Below are 18,747 nucleotides of genomic sequence, written 5' to 3' on the forward strand. Positions count from 1 at the left end.
ATATAGATTATCAATTCCACACCCCATAAGCATAAGTTATACCCTGATGTGAATAGAGTAAAGGAGGTGATCCGTCGGTGCGTTGACACGACACGTCGACACAGCAGGTGATCAACAGTCAGAGTCAGGGGCGGAGCTTTTGCAGCGGCTCGACGTGATGAAGCTCAAGGAACACTTTACGAATCCGACGCCATGTCAGGATGACACCAAGGATCCCCTTCTCAGAGAAATGAGCGGTGAAAAACCAAGTCGGCTCCGGTATTTTCATCTGGTTACTGTCTTCGTGTGGCCAGCAGTTTTCAAACGTAGTTACTCATCACTTACAGTAGCACAATCCAAGAGCTCATTCTTTTACTCGCAGACCTGACGGCTCGTAGTTACTTGCCCCTTTCAGTGTTATTCTTTAGTTAACTGTCTTCGTCTTTTTCTGAATGAGTCACTTCTCTCGTGATGAAAATGCGCCAACAGGACGCGCAAACTTGTCTGCGTCAGCCGCGATAACCCCCTTAGTCTTCAGTCTTTGCCGCTATACCTCAACTCCCACCGAACTAGTTGTTTCTCTAACTTACAAAGTGTAAGTTCCACTGCGTGAGATGCGCCGACTAATGGAGCCTGTTGGTTAGTTACACCGTTTTTTGAGAAAGGTCCCGCTGCCTTTACCAGCACCTTCCGTGATGACGTCCAAGCCATCGAAGTCACCTAGTGCTTGGACGGCTGTATTCCCTGCTAGAAGCGAAGGAACTAGAAGCTTCGACTCCTAATACGATGGGTGTTGAGAAGTTGTCATTCTGAGAAGGGCCAAAGGTTCCGCTCTTAGATAGACGACGAGGCTGAACAGGCTAGGACATGTATAGATTGCGTGGGGGTTCAACTCGTCTCGTCGCAGTTCTGAATGAATTCTTGTGGCTTGGTATCTCAACAAGGAAGCACAAGGATTGCCCTTGCGGCTTGTCCAGCGCCCGTGCTTTGTTGAAGAAACGGTCATGCATACATGCACGATGTAGAATAAGCTGGCTGATTGACTCTATGCTCAGAATGGCATAGCCAGCCGATAGAGGCCCTCAGGTGGCCCGACAGATATTGGAGATATCTGCCCAACTTTAGGTAAGAAGACTGAGGACTGAGACTTTGCAAGCTCGTGGCTATTCGTATTCGCTGGTTCGTCAAATGCTATCGTGCGTACGCAACCAGTAGCCATTGTGGCAACAGTATTCAAGCCTAATCTTGAATGTCCTCGGCGAAAGTGATAGAATGTTACATTCCAGTCGATCAGAACAACCGTGTTCTTCGTAGAATCTTCTAGCAAACGGCAGTTGAGGATATGACGTCAATGAGGCATCTCGACACCATCACGGCCCATTTCCCCCTCACTTGGTGCATGCCAACAGCACAGCACAGTATGAATTTCTTTTGTTCTGTAAAATCCATGCCACTGGGGGGTATAAGTGGCTGTTTTCCCCTGCAAAGCCAAGTATGGCTGCAGCAATGCGTCGCAATATCCGGAGATGGCTCCGGGCTGTTTTTTTTTTCTTGTCGATGCCTGATTGGACGATGGACTCGCAGGAGTAAATTCTCCGCTTGGAGTAAGCAAAAAGTCCCCTGTGAAATTACTCGTATTTCCGCAATGCAGTGCGGAAATCGCATATCGTATCGCATCTTATCTCATCACACAGCTGATATGCATCATTTTGCAGTGCAACGATTTCCCCATCCTCAATGTCACGATCCACACCGGAAGACCGTCTCCGACTGGATTTGACTTGACTTGGCTTGCCTTGACCTGACCGCTGAGGCCACTTCAGCCGTGGATCAGCCTCATTGAAGCGATGTACATAGAATTTGACCAATGGTGTGATGAGGGATCCTTCCGGTTTGTCGTAGATCACTCACCGCTTAGCCTCCATTCCCCTGCTTCTGTAGGTGCCTAGGCTAGCTGTCTATCAGTCTCCAGAGGCTTCTGCAAAAAATTCCAAGCCCAACCCCAAAACTGAAAGTGTCTGGGGCAAAAACTTAACGGCCGCTGATGTTTCACCCCCCCCCCCCCCCCCCCCAACTGGTAAACAGGGGTCCATAACGGAGTAGGTGACACCCAATTCCGTCTTGTATCCGTGCCGTGAACACAAAAGCAAATTGAAGCCAATCCGAGCCCTAACAACTGATGCATCAAATTTTGAGCAACAAGCCGCGAAAGCGCTTGCCACTAACATCCGTTCTTCAAATCGTTTCAACTCATTCAAGTTACCCTTGTTGGTGGCTGAAGGTGGCTCTGCGCTTGTCGAACTTCGTAGTGGTGGCCCCAAAAGAGCAAGATCTTCAATATGCAGCTCTATCATCTTGCAATTGCTTCCAGACTCTGGCCCAATTGACTTCGAGAACTCAACTGATGGGATGTCAACAGCAGTTACGCCACAGCGTGACCCACCACCATCCGTTCACCACTGCCGAACCCAACCAGGTGATAAAAGAAATGTGTCACTTACGGTAACACCGAGTCCATCTCATTGCGTCGACCGAGGCTGTTTTGAATGTCCTATAGTTTCCTCCCGATCTGGAGACCAAATAGCTGCATTCTGCAGACCTTCATGATCGAGGAACGAGATGCATGGCCATGTTTATCTTGATGGTCTAGACCCCGCGGCCAGAGTTCCGGTACGTGGCTGACAAGCTGACCGGAGATGCCACTAATTCTGCATTTCAACAGGGTGCAGGGGTAATCCCAAAAGACACACGGTTTCTCGAGAGTGCAAACAGAGGCAGTTTTATTAAACATTCGGGAACTTAATCCCTGTTCTGACCCATACACATGACCCTGGACTGTGGCGCAGCTCAATTGAAGCAGGCATGTTCGTCCCACGAACCGAATACTGTGCAGCAAACAAAAGTATTTTTTTGAGCGTTTTCAGCTAGTTTCAGGTGGATTTGAAGAGAGATATTTCGGCCGCACTGACGCTTGGTTAGCCTGGCCAGTAGAGTCGAGGTCGTGACGTGACGCCGTTCGATCTACCACAACAATGCTCCATTCACGATCGTGGGTCCCGAGATCGCGGGCCACAATAAGGACCCTGACGGTGGTAGCGTCGGGATCTTTAGCTCGGGCCAACCCCAAATCAAATGCCAGAGTCTCGGAATGGTATCAATCAGTCTGCCCTATAACTGTGCAAGACTTGCTATGTGACATGTTGTATACGCAAACAAGTCCGTGTCCGAAGCTCCCGTACCGATTCCGAGGTGCAGAACGCCCGCGCCTGGATCTTGCGAGGCCCCGAACCGCTGGGTTTTTCTGGAGCCTTGTGCTGTCTGAGAATGGGTGTCTCCAGTTACGAGTCGATAGCGCGAGTGTGACGGCGAGACACGTCCGATCTTTTCAGGCTGGGCACATCAGCTGTTCCGGTCAGTCGGTTGGGCGATCTCAAGTGTGTCAGCGCCAGGGCCAGCGTCAGTTCCAGCATCGATGCTAATTCTGCTAGAAACGTGAATGGGAATCGCGAGTCAAGTCATGGATATGTAATCTTCGAGTTGGTTCATGAAGAAACTCGTGCTGTAAGAAAGGTGGACCCTGTTCGAGGTTGAGTTATCCATACAGTAAGTTTTGTAAGCGCTGCATTACCGCCCCCCCGCCTACCATGCGGGTCAAGGAGCAAAAGCTCCGGGTGCTTGACGGTGCTCATCAGACAAGCGTAAAGGCAAGGTAGTGTTTTCCACCGAAAGTCGCTGCTCGGCGGACGCACAGGATTATAATATCTCCTTCTTCAAAATGCCTCGTGGTCGCATGCTCTTGTTCCCTTTTCTATTTCGTGCGGTACCATCCGCTCGTCACCATGTCCCTCTTTTGCCACGAGCCCTCCAGGTAACGTCGCCCGGGGTCGAGACAACCAACCTGGCGTGGACTCGTCTTTTCGCCTTTTTAAGCTCCGGTTGGGTACCTGTAACCCCCTGAAGCCCCCCTGGATATACCGGACACACTGGGCCTCGGTGGCAACCACGTCTTCACAGTACTGTACTTTCTTAGACGGCACGTTTGTTTCGACGCCACACTCTTTATATCAGCCCTATCCGGTTACTGCCAGAAAGTTATTTTGCAACGACTCCTGAGAATTGATCACCAGTATCTTTTGTCTGTGGTAATTGTCAACTTGTCCCTACTTACTCATTCATGCGCCATCTCCAACGTTTCAACGTCGTTGTCCATGTCGTTCGTGCGAGCCTCCCCCTTCTCAATTGTCGACTTCAATCATCACCCACTCGAACTTTAAGAACAAGCTCGAGTTCACGATAAATGTGCACGCAGCATTCGGCTGCATGCCACGTCTGCGGGAAAGATTATCTGGTTTATGTTGAATTCTGTCACTTCTTCCATCCGCCATTGCTTGTATGCCCACAAGGCCTGCTTTTCCTTCGGAATGGTATGCGTGACGGACAGTGTCCAAGCCCAGTTTGTCCGAATAGTCTGAGAGGAGGCTGTCGGGTCATGTAAACGCCTGTTATGTATTCAAAATCTCGAACAAAGGGTAGTTACTGCATACTTCCTCTTTCCGATCCGCCATCATTCCAACAATTTCTCTCAGAGCTTCTGTCCAGCTACTTCAACCTCCACGACTTGATCGACTCCTTTGTACTCTGGGACCTCGAAGTCATATTTCTTTGCGATGGATGGACTTACAAACCTATGCTGGAGGTTAGTTGCCTCGAGACAGCGTTGTTGACTGGTACGTACCGCCCGCCAATAAAGTGTCGACCTTTGAAATGCTTCACTAGTGGCTTTGGTGCCGTAAGGCTAATAAGTGCTGTAGGCATAAAGGAACTGCCGAGTCCCGACTTCGGTGGACCATCTTCGATATCCCAGGATGAAGGAGCATCAACTGCTGTGACCGGCAGCTTCGTGTCCTGAAGAGCTTGAATCACGGCAGGAAATGGTTCTCGAACTTCTCCTGAAAAGCTGAAACCTAGTTGAACGGTCAAAGATTGTCGCTATCGAAAAAGTACAAGTACAAACCGAAGATCGCGTCGACAACATGATCCGCCGAGTTCAGCGCCGAGGAGAAGTCATCGACGAAAGGGACCTCAAGGTCTTCAAGTTGTTTTGCGAGTCGCTGGGAGCAGCATCAGCAACTATTCAGCTTTCGGATATGGAATCGAGACGAGACGTGTTTGAAAGGCTGGGTACACCGATTTTCTGGTGCACCGGTTGTTACCATTCAACGATTCCCGCAGTACTGGTAGAAAACCGACAAGATAATTGTGAGAAGCACATAGCTGCAAGATCGCAGCAATGTTACGAACAAAAGGTCATGCAACTTTCATGGTGAAAAAACAGTGAACACCGGGTTTTCTTGGCAAACCTACCTGGTAGAGATCATTCTTGCTTCGTTTGGGATAGAAGACGCTCGGGCTGTAGCCATACTGACGAAGATGACGAGCAGCGACAAGTCCGTCACCACCTGATGTTGTGAGTGAGCATTCTTGGTATAAGCAGGTGAGCAGAAAACACCAACCATTATTTCCAGGTCCACAGGCAACAAGGATCCTACGGCCGCTCTCGAGAGGCTGGAGGCGGTAGACTTATGATATTAGCAGTTCATCGTCATGAGAAATGATATGGGCTTTGTGAGACCAAAGTGAAATCTTAAGGGCTCAAGTGAGGTAAAGTCACTAACCAGCTTGAGAAACAGCAAGTCCAGCGAGCTCCATGAGCTGATCAATAGAGAACGCTCCCGTACTCATGAGCTCCTGATCAAGAGCAGCAGCAGCTTTGGCTCCGAGGGTCTGAAACGGTCAGTGAATGAACGTAAAGTAACAATGAGAGTGCTTATGACTTACCTTGATCGCCATAATGCCTTTGAATCTCGTGTTCTTAGTAGTGATCAATGGATCTTCGCAAAAGTCTCAGCGAAAACTAGATGTCGTATGGGCCCGAGAGATGTAAAATTTGGGTGATTTCGAAAATGTCGTCAGTCAGGAATGGTTGAAATGTCCAGGGAGTCACGGACTGACATCACTCGGCAAGAGCTGCTTCATCAGCCCCCGTTGGAGCTCCATTTGGATAGCCACACTATTCCCGGTCGACCCCACCACCTCATCTTCCGGATGATCAAGCCACATCGGCAAAAATAACCCCCGGCTCCGTGCCGAGATTGTTCCAACTTTCAGAATAGTAGCGACAACTGGTGATTGCTGTAATTCATGGTCTTCAAGTCCCCCATATCGCCGCCATGGTAGTCAAGATCCGTCTCGCCCGATTTGGGCGCCGAAACCAGCCCTTCTACAATATTGTCATTGCCCATGCCCGGTCCGTCAGCCCGTGATATATGTTACAATTGAGCGCACCATTGACAGGTATTTAGGACGGCTCGTAACTCCCGCCCACTCGAGGTCATTGGCACATACGACCCAATTCCTAAGCCCGACCCTTACGACACATCCGGAAAGCTCCATAAGGATATCAAGCTCGATAGTCAGCGCGCGAAGTACTGGATCGGTGTTGGTGCACAGCCCACAGACACAGCCTGGAGGTTACTCTCTATGGTGGGTATTCTACCAAAGAAGCAATTTGGTCCTAAGCAAGACAACGCAAAGGGCGTCGTAGACCGGGAGAAGGTCAGAATTAGATGAGTGGCTCGAGGGTTGTACGATATGTACGAAAAGGCATCTCCGGGCGTTGGTTCCACGACGATATCACGAAGTTCATTCAGATAGAGTCAAAAAACCAAAGTCATATCAAGAAATACTGGGGCTGGCACAGGCTGCTGGATCTAAGACCTGTGCAGCGATTGGGGAAGACTGTATGATATTTATTGGAAAGTTTCACGTCACGACGGCCAATTCATTTTTTTTTCGCTATTGTAATTGTATTGAAGCGCTACCCAATACCATGTCTAACTAAGTTTAAGCCATCTATTGAAGCAGAGACGCTGAGAAAAACATCATGTGCCCCTTCTAACAACGCCTGTATCCAACATTTGCCATCCATGAGGCCGTAAGAGAAAATGATACAATTAATGAGTGACAGCAAAGAAAATGTTCAGAACAAGACACACGGTCATGACGACGGATCCATATATCGCCAGTGCGAGGGCGAGTCTACGCAGATGGTGATGTTCGATATGCTCGAGATCCCATCGCCACTTTCGTCTCCAACGCCATGAGTTTCGGTTACTGCGGGTGCTGGCATTGCTAGCGATGCTCACGCCACTGCGAATACTAGTTGTGCTCTGAGCGAGTGCAGCGGACTCCTCAACATCTGAGGTAGGTGTGTCCTCATCCATATCATCGTCTTCCTTGGCCAGTCGTTGGTGATGTATGCTATCTGGATTACTGATCTTGTAGTAAAAAAGACCTGGGAGAATAAAGCTGATGGAAGTTGACCCAGTGCTGCCAACAAAGGCCAGGACACGGTCGAGACTAGTGACTGAGAGAGCAGTCATGTAGGCGAAGGTGAGAATGAAAGTAGTAATCACAGCAAACCGAAGGTCAGACATCGGGGCAGTGCTTCCATGATCGCCGGCCGGGGATGCTGGGAGTAATGGTGCTGCGGTTCGTCCGTTGTTCGACGAGTTGCGGTTTAGTCGCCATTTCAATACGGCATCTAGAGAAGCTCGGCATGGGTGAACCTGCAAAGGAACCGAGAAAGTGACTAGTACAACAATAGCGGCTTTGCCGATTGTTGAAGCAGCTCCAGTGGGATCTGCCTTGGTGAGCTTGTGCAAGTATGAGGAGGGGTTTAAAACGTACACATTGAGACTATGTTCCCCACAACAGCATTGCCAAATGTGAGGTAACCGGTAATGGCCACAACAATATAGATTGAAGCAGCAGAGCCAATGCTTGTGCCGACAACTCCAATAATGCTCGAGGGTGAGTTATCCTTCAGTTCGTTGAGAATGGAGAACATCTAACTGTGTTAGCTGGATCATGAACTTGCGGAGGTTTGACATACGTTCTGATGGCAAGTATATGCAAACACAACGACTGGTAGAGCGCTTAATGTCTCGATAGCTCCACCCCACTGGATCACTCTGATGCTACCAGGGTCGGCGTGCTTGTCGGATGCAAAGTGATATATCACCAAGACAATTAGATATCCGATGGAGACCAGCGCAACAATGCTGGTGTACTTTAGTGAGTCCAGCCTCCTCAAAAAGCTCAGAGGAATGATAATAAGCATAAACGCGGTGATCCAAAAGTTTCGATCAACCAGATACGGAGCGCTATTAGCGTTGCTAAGGAAGCCCAATACCACACCAGGCATAAGGTCTCCAATGATGATCATGTAAGACACGCCAACTCCGAAGCACTTGATTGCAATCGCAGCATCGAATATAACAGCGGCGTTGGGATAGGTGATTTGCGATAGGGCGAAGAAGGAAGAAGTTCCTCGGTCTAGATATCGAGCGCATCGAGATTGCAGGTAAAGACCGAAAGCGGCAGTCAATCCAGACCACAGTATCAGCACCACTCCCAACATGATACCCATATGTGACATAACTGAGGGCATGGCAAGAGTGCCAGCTCCAACAACTGCGTCTCCTGTGTCAGCACGCGCCCAAATAGAAGAGAAATGTCCAACATACTTGTATTTAGCAGGTTTACGACACTGCTGATCGTAGTGGCTTGGCCTCCATGGCCGCCATCCTTGTGACCGCGACGTCGAGGTCTGAGGAAGGTTTCGTCAGTGACTATGTTTCCTAACCGATGTCGGCATGCGAGGTCTCCTCACCTTGACATGTCGCCGGCACTTCTAAATAAAGAAGCGTTTCCATCAGATATTGTAGAGTAGTTCGTCATTACACGGCGATAAGGCGTATAGAGTCGTCGAGAATTCGGCGCGATCGCGAGGGATAAAGCTGGGTGTGTTTAGGTTATGCGTCCGTCTCCTATGATGCAAGAGTCGTAGGTGTTGGAGGTATGTATATTTCGTTATCGCTGCGTTCTCCGGGATCCTAAGCCGAATTGCTGACTAGGTAAGGTACTTAGGCGCGAGGCGGAAAGGCGGTGGTAGGCCAGCAGCCCTAGACGATTGCGTCAATCTGGTGTCCCGCGGCACAAAGGCCCCTGGCGAACAAACAGTTCAACACTCCCGTCCGATCACAACAGACCAAAACTGCAGGTCACGAGCGAAGTGCCAACGAGGCTGTTGTGGATGATTGAGATGCAGGAGGAAGAAGACACAGTCAGGAGACGAATTCCTGACAAGCCCTGGTCTCTTGCACGATCCTTGAAATAACCTAACGACGGGGAGCTGCTAGAGTGTTGTGCCGAACTCATGCGGCCAATGAGCGCGCGCCAAGATCATAATTTGGCGAATCATCGGGCTTTCTGATCTTAATCTGGGGAACAGCTTTAAGGCATGAGACGAGGAGCATGCCAGCATCCTCATGATAAAGAGAAGGAAGTGGCTTATCATTTAACAAATTCATTTTTGCAGATTGACAATAAAATCCCTACAATGCAGTTTTCCATTTTGCTTCTCATTCTCTTTGACCAAAATGCGCTGGTTGATGCGACAACAAAGGCCATTCTGCAGGTCTCACAAGTTCATGACAATGGATCCGATGATGACCCCACTCTTTTCTTCCAGCTGGTACTGTACCTCAGTTACCTGACAGGCCTCACCTTTGTGCCGCGCGCTCTCTGTCACGATGGCCACCAAGATGGACGAAACAACTCTCTCGACGCTCGATTTGTTGGAATCACGGCTTCTTCGAATCGAGCATCTTCTCTATGGCCAGAACCAATCACCAGCGTTGGCTCAAGATCAGTCGGCGGCTAGCCAGCTCAACAAGCTCGAGCGACGTTTCTCGATGCTCCTGTCCGATGTCCGCGTTTACCACGAGCTCATGAGGATATGTATGTATCAGGAATATTTGTTTTGAAGTCTCAACCCATACTGAACCCCTGTTAGACAGAGCTCACCCCGATTTCTTTCATCCGTCCGACCCGTCAGAGCCACCCTCGCAGCTGGACATCGATGCACTCCAATCCATTGTTCTAGCCTCAGCGTCCGCCTTTCCTGCGATTCTATCGTCCCTTACCGCGATCAAAGACAGTCCGATTCCGGATCCTGCGGACAGCGCAGCGCTTGTGGCATTGCAGGATAGAATGAAAGCAATCGAAGCAACCCAAATCGCACAAGCTACTGAGATGGCCGACCTTCGACAAAGGAGCGAGATCGCGGTTCGTTCCTGGTACGAAACAGGTATCCTTAGTAACTCGAAAGCGATGGCCAGCCTCGAGTCTCGAGTAAAGGTTGTTGAGCGCCAGGTGAGGAGGGCAGAGCGAGAGTTGGAGGCTGAAGATGAGCTATGAAAACATGTTCAAAGATACCCTTGAAATTAAGGCATTGGTTGATTTAGATCCGTTAGTTCTGCAAGTAGAACTATATACAGCGCATACCTATACCCTGCCCCAGTGACCCAATATATCCACTCCACGGTGCGTTGTAGTTCAATTTTTGGCAAGTCGAATATTGGCTATTTGTGTTTGCTGGCCTCTTTTCCAAGCCAGTCTGTCGCAAGGAGTTGTGCGGGCATGGTTACAGTGAGGCCGAACTGTATCAACTCATTGTGTGCACCTTGACATCTTGGTAGGAGGACATCAAATATTGATCTCCTCTCCACCTTGGAATAATGCCATGGAATTGTTCTTAGAAGTCCCACCCTCTATGCTAATACTAATCTTATGTTGATCAGATCAGTGGTCATGAACATCGCAATCTTATTGCCATTTCCCGTGTAATGCAACTAACATTTTGCTTTAATTTCGTAGTCCACTTCCAGGATGTTCTGGCAATCGCTTTTGTAGCCATTACATTGGACCTCATCATTGTTCCCGGTATCTAAGGAATGAAAGGCTGTCTTTGTGCCTGAGTAGATAGTAGATGCCGTCGAGGATTGCGAAAGTGTATGAGGATTGTTTCAGAAGTTGATACACCGACTTGGTGTCCACACTCGTCGCCATCACTGTGACCAGAACTCTTTGCAGCTTTATGTGTAAGACGATGCAAATACAAGATATACACATCTTGGTGATCTCCAATCTTTTTTATTGCCTACTAATGGGAGCTCAGCGCTGCGCCGTAAACACCCTATAAGTGTTTCAATATTGTTTTGCTGTCGCATGGCGGGATTGATAAGAAGCAGTGTTTGAACCAACGTGCCTTTGGACAATCGTGATACTACATGAGATGGCGGGTTGTGACCTTCATTAGAGTATTTTGATGAGATGTAGAACTTCACAGTGACAGGATGAGGGTGAAGAAAGAACTTGAGGTTTCGCCTGTTGGACATGATACATGTCTTCTAACTCGAATCAACTCGAATCAAACTCCAGGTTTGTAGATATGTGTTCTAGCTGCTCTACCGAAACAGTCCATAGACTCGCGATTGGTTTGGCAGTCAGTTCATACGTCACCCTTGGCGAAGCTTCCAATGATCATTACCAAGGCTGTCAAAAGTGGAAGACAGCTAAAGCCCATGTAACAGGTGGGTTTAGAAATCCTCGGGTTTTAGCATTGCTAACTTGGAATTCCTATCTAACGTGTTCCCGCGTTATTCAGCTTACAAACACTAGGCTATCTACGCAGCTTCTTGGTACTATGCATCTGTCAAGCTACGACTCACGATGGCTAGTGGATCATGGATCCATATGAAGCTTCAAGCTGTTGAGCTGTACCTGACGCTAACTGCATGTTACCTTAGGTGGTCTAGTTCCATATCATTGATGTAATCAGATCCAAAGAACAAGTGCAAGCCGTCTAAGTACCAATTCTTGCAGAAGGCAGCCATACAACAATACGATGAGCCTCAAAGCAAGAGATATCGCAGGGCCATCAGCCATAACTGGCCCTGATAGACAAATGCTGGCCACAGAAAGCCCAGATGATCAGCAACGCGACCGTTGGGATCCAGCCCAAGCTTTTTGGTCAACTGGAGCAGCTCCACAAACAATGCTGCACTGTCATCAATCGATCTGCTCTGTAGCACAGCCGATCATCAAGACAAAGAGAGGCCACGCGTCGATGAACATGACAAAGTGAGACTTTCACATTGAATGTCATGAAGATCGATCGGAAGGGAAAATCCGAGGCTGTGCGGCTTATCGTTCGTTGAGTTTGGTGGTTCCAGGGCGTGACAGGGGTCAGCCAAAGTTTCAAGGAAAAGCCCTTGGTGGGTTTTCGTCAGCATAGTTGAGTAACATGGGATGAATCGAGACACTGGGCCTGTCAGCCCTTGGCGGGAAGTGAGGCAGCCGGTCGCAAGTTGGGTTTAAGTGTAGGACAAGACCTAAGATTCAGGTTTGACGTTGTTGAAGATACCTGAGGTGGCGCGCTGCTGGCTTGAATCAGGTAAGTATCACATCAGGGGCTTGCAGGGCATTGCAACTTGAAGTTTGAATATAGCGAGAGAACGAAACTGGATGGCTGAGGAGGACTACCTCGTGACGCTGTCAGGAAAGAACAAAGTCATTCGACAAACTCCGTAGATCCGCAACGGTAGCGATTAGCTGTGCCGATCTAACGGAACTGGTTTAGAACGATCAGCTGTCGCTGGGGTCTGATGCAAGCAATTGCAAGGCATCAAATATCAGATCTTTTTGAGAAGAAGACGCTCGGACAACATTGAATTGAAAGTTCAACTTCTGTGTTGAAACGGCCCGAAAAAGTCTACCACTTTCGAATGGTTGTCACGAGGCAGAGCGTAGTCAATGTTTCACATTGGTGCTTTATTCGAGTTAAACACCAGCCACTCGTTGATAAAAAAAGGATCCAATGTCTTGCATCTTTTAAGAAGGCGCACGCGAGCCTTCTTTGGCTTGAGTTGATCTGCCTCTTGTCAGCGTTTCCTCTTTTACGTAGTATGAACGTCCAGAATTCATGAACTCTGGCCCTGCGCTTGACCAGGTGGTATCGATGAAACTCCCGCAATGGAGTCAAGGCCTCACAGCCAGCCAATAGCCCGCATTAGACTTGACCCTAGTCGAATCTCAAACAAGACGGGGTAGAATGAGTAGGCCAATTTGCAACAGCACATGGACGGTGTTGCCGTGGATCGAAGTGTTTAGCAGCCACGGTATTTTGAACTGGGCTGACTGCTTTTGAGACGAGTCAGATAGAATTCCTGTCCAGGGCGCCGTCAACTTGGTGATGTCGGCTGGGGTAGGCTGGGGTTTCCAAGACAGTGTGTACCCTACCTTAACCTTCTGGACGACAGTCACAGTAGCATCCATTCCTGTGATAGCCTGGATGGGTGATGGCAGCTGAACATGTCAGAATAAGTTGAAGGCTGCCTGCACTCTACACCCAGCTTTGGCTGCTCCCATTTCTCATCTTGATGAATATTGAACACACTGGAAGGAATATCGATATCAATAAACCATCGCCCACAAGCAAGACATCTCTAATCCAACCACGGACTCGGCTTGCTAAAGTTGTCCGGCTTCTCTCCTTCTCCAGATCCCAGAACTTGGGCCCGAGCCAACGAGCAGACGAAGCGCCACATTCAACAAGGGGCAGGGCGAGATTTGATTTGCTCAGAGCACTCAGAACCATCGTCTGCCTTTCATTTCCCTCTACAGTGGATTTGAGGCCCGGAACCTGAGCGACACCCACTGGACAGCCACATAGGTAGCTTTCCATCGGTTCCTGCCCGGAATCTCATCGTCTTTTCCTTTCGACGAGTTCTTTTCCTGACAACCATCTAATTCACTCATTTCCATATCATTGATTGATATACCTCCCTCTTCAATTCGTTTCACGGACTCAATACGAACCGGAATCGGGCCAAGACTGGCAGTCCCTTGTCTCCCTTCCCCTGAAATTGTGCCCTTCCCGTCTGACTGTGACCGTGTCAGTCTGCCGCTGCGACGCTACACACGGCGGTATCTTATTACTGGTCTGGTTACCAAGAAGTACAGCACGGCCATCGCTTCCCATTCGTTGCAGCGCTCATTGGGTTGGCAGTGGCTTTCATTCAGCACACAACTGCCACTTGTTCTTCCTCATTACAGCCGCGCGCATTTGTACTGTATCTTGCACACGAGTTGCACGAGCGGGCTATTGTTATTGTTATTTTATTTCCTCGACCACGTTTATCGACTTGGGCTCCTCGCAACTTTGTTCACGCCGCAATATCCACTATCTCGCACATACTGAACCTAAGGCTCTGTGTGTGCCCGTTGAAATAGGTCCCTGGTCTAGAACTGAACTAGACTGGACTGCCCCCTGCATTTTCCCCCTTCTCTCACCAGCGCATCCCGCTCATCCATCCCATCCACTCAATCTGTCCGTCTCTTCCCATTTCAAACCGTCCGTTCAATTCAATTCAATCATTTCCACCCTCTCCTTCTTTTCTTCCTTTCCCTCCCACTGAATCCACTCACCTGAGATAATATTCTATCGCAACCACAGGCTTGGGTCATTCCACTCCTTTCTTTTCCATCTTCTATTATTACCTACCTATTTCCTTGTCATTCGACTTTCCTCCTCTGTCGCGACCTCCCGCTCGTCTTACGCCAACCGAAATCCTACAAACGATCGACACTGTTTCCCTTCGCTTGGCTCTGCACAGCACAGCAACGAACCCATCGATTCCGACACAGCTCTTCGCCTTTACATCGTTCTTCTTCCGACGAATGCTCCGGTAGCAATCGACTCTGCTTACGCCTGTTTGTCAACCGGCCATCACCAACGAAGAAAGCGCGTGCCCTCACTCTAGCATAAGCCTCGATCGCCAGCTCGTTCGACACCGTTGTTCCTTATGCCATCGTATTCTCTCAACTCTCCCTCGCTTCAGAAAATGGATCACTCGAGAATGTATGGCCAGCGCAAGGGCATTCAGATGAGCAACATCCTCGGCGACCCCTTCGCCCTGGCCACGCTCTCTATTAGCACGGTGCGTTCCTCTTCCGCTCTGCCACAGCCCTCCCACTAATTGACCTTTGCAGCTCGCCTGGTTTATCACCTTTGTCTCTTGTATTATTGGACGGATACAACAAAATAGCGATGCCGACCTTGCTAAGAACGACCCTTTCCCAACTTTCGTGTGGTGGAGCTGCATCTACTGCCTATGCCTCATTGTTGGCGTCTTCGTCGTCATTGGAAGCGACGCAGTTCACACCTACCACGTTGCTGTGACTGGTTATCTCGCAGCAGGAATTGTTCTTGTTTCATCTGGAATTAACCAGCTCCTTTACTCCAACAGCGGTGCCCGTGAGGCTGCCTCTGCTGGCTTCATTCTGCTGGCTATGGTTATCGTGAGTTGCATTCCAGATTGACTTTGGACGTAAATCTAATAGCGATTCAGGTTATTTGGACGTTTTACTTTGGATCCAGCCCCTCTTCAACTCCTCGAGCTTTCCTTGACTCATTCGCCCTTGCCAAGGAATCCACTACGATTCATCGATCTACTATGAACGCCTACGGTGGCCGCCCCGAGACATCCAACTCGGTCCAACCCCCTCAGATGTATACATCTGCTCAGCTTAATGGTTTTGAGAACCCCTCGCCTGTGGGAGGTATCTCGCAAGTCGGAGGGGCACGTGGATCAGCAGTTCCCCAAAGCTTTACCAACTCAGTCATGCAACAACAACAACCACCACAAGCCAAGCTAAACAACTCTCCTGGCAACGACACCGAGGTCGTGCCACCCACTGAATACCCCTATAGGGCCAAGGCCATCTACAGCTACGAGGCCAACCCGGATGACGCCAATGAAATTTCATTCTCCAAGCACGAGATACTCGAGGTGTCGGATGTTAGCGGAAGGTGGTGGCAAGCGCGTAAAGAGAGCGGTGAGACGGGTATTGCGCCCAGCAACTACCTCATCCTGTTATGAGCAACGATCCATGCATGGATTCCCTGGGATACCCGTTCGGCGATGTGCGATATATCGCCCGTCGAACACCGTCAGACCCACGTACGGGCTGCTCGTTCATTATTTGTCGCATTTTAACGTTTTTAGAGTTACGACTCGGCGATTTGGTTTCTTCACTGGGATGGGAAATATGTTGGATGGAGTATATTTGGGACGAAAAACCCCCTTGTGTTATACCTCGGACCACGGCGCCTGCAATTAGGCTGTCCTTTTTCACTTTGGATGTCTTCTTTTCTACTGTCCTCACTTACTATTGTTCTTCGCTTTATCTATTACCCTCGGGAACACCGCGATATTTGATTCGAATAAGGTTTCTCACCCTCCGGCGAAGTGGCATAACGCCCGGTGTGGCTGTGGGCCTCAGTTCACGAGGAAACGTGCTCGTAGACCTGCGAGCAGGCTGGGCTTTGTGTGGAAGGGGTTGTATTTTGTCAATGGGTCTGGGTTGGCCAGGTGCAGATATGAACAGTACCAAGCAAGCTGTAGTTACAACGACAAGGGATAGGGTATCCCTTGGACCTAGTGAACACGATGATTATTGGAATGCAAGCTGAATCCTCGAGTTGATCAATTGTGAGGTTGGGCTGAGTCTAAATTTAGGATCTGCAACTGGCGGGACCATCCAAGAGCCATTGAGACCAATGCATGTGTTGTTAAGGTTTTACTCAGGAACGCGTGGCACGTTCTTTGGAAGAATGGGGTATCAATAACATGTCGAATCTAGCCTACATGAGACTAGACAACGTGCCGTTATGGGGCATGGGTTGTGTTCAGATTTTTAGCAAACACAGAGCAAGATGAACTCAGCATATAATCCTCCGGCTGGGTTCCGTATTTGTCGCTGAGGAGGATTGGCATGGTTCGATAGGAAGCCAGCTTATGTTCGGTGCTGATCTCGCCTGGCTTGCTCATTGATCGGTACAACTTCACGTCTCAGCCTCTCTGGCAAGATGTGTCGCCATGGAGGTTTCGTTGCATCAAAGGGCCTTCAGCATATTGCCTCCGTTGAGTTGTTTCTCCGTTTGTCGTTCAGTGCGGGTTCGTTTCCGCCTTCACTTCTCATCCCTCCAGTCTCTTCCTGAGCTCCCTCTCTTTCTGCAACACCTCCAGCTCCAATCTCTCGACCCCATAGCGCAGAGCCTCCTTGCGCTGCCGAACTGCTCGCGCGCGGAGCTTCTCTTCTGCAGTCAGCTTACGACTCCCGGTTCGCTGCTTCTTAGACTTTCCACCGTAATTGTCGTAATCATCATCTGGGCGGGATAAACGACCCTGCTGAAGCTCTGCGCGAGCTTTTAGTGTTTCGATGCGACGCTCCTGACGCTCGATCTGGGAGTCTGCGCGTGCGAGAAGGAGAGCGATATATGGTCCGATTTCGTCACGTAATGAGGCCTCAGCTGCAGCGAGAGTGGGTTGTGGAATGAGTTCGTAGTGCTGCGAGGTGTTAGTAAAAGCAGCGTAAGGTCGAGTGGAGAGACTTACGCGGACGGTCTTAAGGACGTTGACTAGACGGGGGAAATCGGATACGCCATTATCAAGAGTCGCAACGGAAGATTCGAGGAATTTGAGGGAGTTGCGGAGAGAAGAGACGCAATCGGAGTATGTCGAAAGGTTGCTGGCGGCCATGATGACTACCGCGGGGTAGGCTGTTAAGACGAATATATGTGTTACAGTACAGTCCTATTTCCAATGGCTTATTGAGTCGCTGGGGGGCATAAGTTCTGGGTGCTTGTCCTTGAATTAGTCATGCGCCGGGTATCAAAAGCGGCTTTGGATTGTTTTGATTCGCCTCGATGATGCGGAGCGTGAAAGTTGATAAACAATGACGATGACGCACGGACCAATCGCTTAATCGTCTTCAATTGCTGTCCCGAGCTTCCTCCGACTTATAGATTCAACCTCATCATATCAAGGCAGTTCAAGATTGGTTTGCATTAATTTCAATAAAGGTTCTTCAACTTTCTCGTTGGGATCAGAGACTGGGACTAAGTGGGGGGGTATGATCTCATGTATGGATGAAATCTTCGTAATGAAAAATCATCATAACTTCACCCTGAGCTTTCATGGCTTCAGATTTATGTTGAGTGTTGATCCATAACCAGATCTTGAAACGAACATAAAGCGTCTGGAGAATATGTCATGATGTTATTTTATCTTTCGCATATTGTCATGTCTCCCTTTGAGATTCAAAAACCTGCTATAATATTCAATAGGAAATCTGACGAGAAAGAAAAGTACAGTATTTGGATAGATTAACACAAACACTTGGAAAGTATTATTGGTCGTGGACTTTACACGCTGAGTGTTGCAGATGTTGAGGCATGTCTCAAATTTCATTAAGCGGTACCGTCAGTAGATCTATCTTAGTCACCACAAAAGCGAATTCGCGATCATACGTGAGAGGTAAAACCTACAAAGCCTGGTAGATATGGCTCAACAGTATGATTTTCCAGCCCAAATCAAGATTACAGCACTCCAAAGACGGATGAATTTGAATTCACTCCTTTTAAATTAGATAAATTAGATGCTGGAGACACCAGATTAATGTCTCGATATGTGCCGTTAGGCTCTCTTCAATATTTGATCAAAGCTAGTTGTCCCAGCCTGGCGTCATGCCTCAGTGTTTCACGCCAGGGAATTAGATCATACAAGTTGTGCCTGCCTAGTAAGCCCTCTTTGGTTTTTACAGCTAATAGAACTATACAAAAGACATTGAAGGAAGTAGTGGTAGTAGAATACGCATGCCTGCTGAAGAGTCAGAGGACAAGCAACGGGGCGAGCCCTCCCCACAAACAGTGATAACAGGTTTTTAAACTGAACTTCTCTGTGTCTCCAGGCTTTTCTGGACCTAAATGTGAGTTCACACGGGGCAAAAACCAGTTCG

General features: G+C 48.9%; 8 protein-coding genes across 8 annotated transcripts; 4 read left to right on the forward strand and 4 right to left on the reverse strand.

Moving 5' to 3' along the window:
* Nucleotides 1–1,940: 1,940 nt before the first annotated feature.
* FVEG_15377 (hypothetical protein) lies at nt 1,941–2,333 on the reverse strand (the record flags this gene model as incomplete). The annotated part of the gene is made up of 1 exon (XM_018904504.1): nt 1,941–2,333. The coding sequence occupies one exon, from the start codon at nt 2,331–2,333 to the stop codon at nt 1,941–1,943; it is 393 nt and encodes a 130-aa protein (XP_018748228.1).
* Nucleotides 2,334–3,011: 678 nt separating this feature from the next.
* On the forward strand, nt 3,012–3,608 carry FVEG_03989 (hypothetical protein; the record flags this gene model as incomplete). The annotated part of the gene is made up of 2 exons (XM_018891672.1): nt 3,012–3,417; nt 3,468–3,608. Coding segments are annotated over 2 exons (408 nt in total). The 3' UTR covers nt 3,470–3,608.
* Nucleotides 3,609–3,720: 112 nt separating this feature from the next.
* Nucleotides 3,721–5,829, reverse strand: FVEG_03988 (hypothetical protein; the record flags this gene model as incomplete). Its single annotated transcript, XM_018891671.1, has 6 exons — nt 3,721–4,664; nt 4,715–4,943; nt 4,994–5,090; nt 5,344–5,558; nt 5,655–5,763; nt 5,818–5,829. The coding sequence occupies 6 exons, from the start codon at nt 5,827–5,829 to the stop codon at nt 4,562–4,564; spliced, it is 765 nt and encodes a 254-aa protein (XP_018748226.1). The 3' UTR covers nt 3,721–4,561.
* Nucleotides 5,830–6,133: 304 nt separating this feature from the next.
* Nucleotides 6,134–6,932, forward strand: FVEG_03987 (ribosomal protein S16, mitochondrial). The gene is made up of 2 exons (XM_018891670.1): nt 6,134–6,286; nt 6,342–6,932. Exons 1-2 carry the CDS (start codon nt 6,210–6,212, stop codon nt 6,607–6,609), a joined length of 345 nt encoding a protein of 114 aa, XP_018748225.1. The 5' UTR covers nt 6,134–6,209; the 3' UTR covers nt 6,610–6,932.
* On the reverse strand, nt 6,828–9,192 carry FVEG_03986 (hypothetical protein). The gene is made up of 5 exons (XM_018891669.1): nt 8,714–9,192; nt 8,568–8,650; nt 7,934–8,514; nt 7,729–7,888; nt 6,828–7,681 (listed from the first exon to the last, which is right to left on the reverse strand). The coding sequence occupies exons 1-5, from the start codon at nt 8,779–8,781 to the stop codon at nt 6,993–6,995; spliced, it is 1,581 nt and encodes a 526-aa protein (XP_018748224.1). The 5' UTR covers nt 8,782–9,192; the 3' UTR covers nt 6,828–6,992.
* Nucleotides 9,193–9,496: 304 nt separating this feature from the next.
* On the forward strand, nt 9,497–10,444 carry FVEG_03985 (hypothetical protein). The gene is made up of 2 exons (XM_018891668.1): nt 9,497–9,843; nt 9,899–10,444. Exons 1-2 carry the CDS (start codon nt 9,636–9,638, stop codon nt 10,300–10,302), a joined length of 612 nt encoding a protein of 203 aa, XP_018748223.1. The 5' UTR covers nt 9,497–9,635; the 3' UTR covers nt 10,303–10,444.
* Nucleotides 10,445–13,247: 2,803 nt separating this feature from the next.
* Nucleotides 13,248–17,916, forward strand: FVEG_03984 (SHO1 osmosensor). The gene is made up of 3 exons (XM_018891667.1): nt 13,248–14,885; nt 14,938–15,246; nt 15,297–17,916. Exons 1-3 carry the CDS (start codon nt 14,751–14,753, stop codon nt 15,825–15,827), a joined length of 975 nt encoding a protein of 324 aa, XP_018748221.1. The 5' UTR covers nt 13,248–14,750; the 3' UTR covers nt 15,828–17,916.
* On the reverse strand, nt 16,344–17,659 carry FVEG_03983 (hypothetical protein). The gene is made up of 2 exons (XM_018891666.1): nt 17,346–17,659; nt 16,344–17,297 (listed from the first exon to the last, which is right to left on the reverse strand). The coding sequence occupies exons 1-2, from the start codon at nt 17,487–17,489 to the stop codon at nt 16,926–16,928; spliced, it is 516 nt and encodes a 171-aa protein (XP_018748222.1). The 5' UTR covers nt 17,490–17,659; the 3' UTR covers nt 16,344–16,925.
* Nucleotides 17,917–18,747: the final 831 nt, after the last annotated feature.

The sequence above is a fragment of the Fusarium verticillioides genome, chromosome 2 (genome assembly GCF_000149555.1).
Source record: "Fusarium verticillioides 7600 chromosome 2, whole genome shotgun sequence".
Lineage (NCBI taxonomy): Eukaryota > Fungi > Ascomycota > Sordariomycetes > Hypocreales > Nectriaceae > Fusarium > Fusarium verticillioides.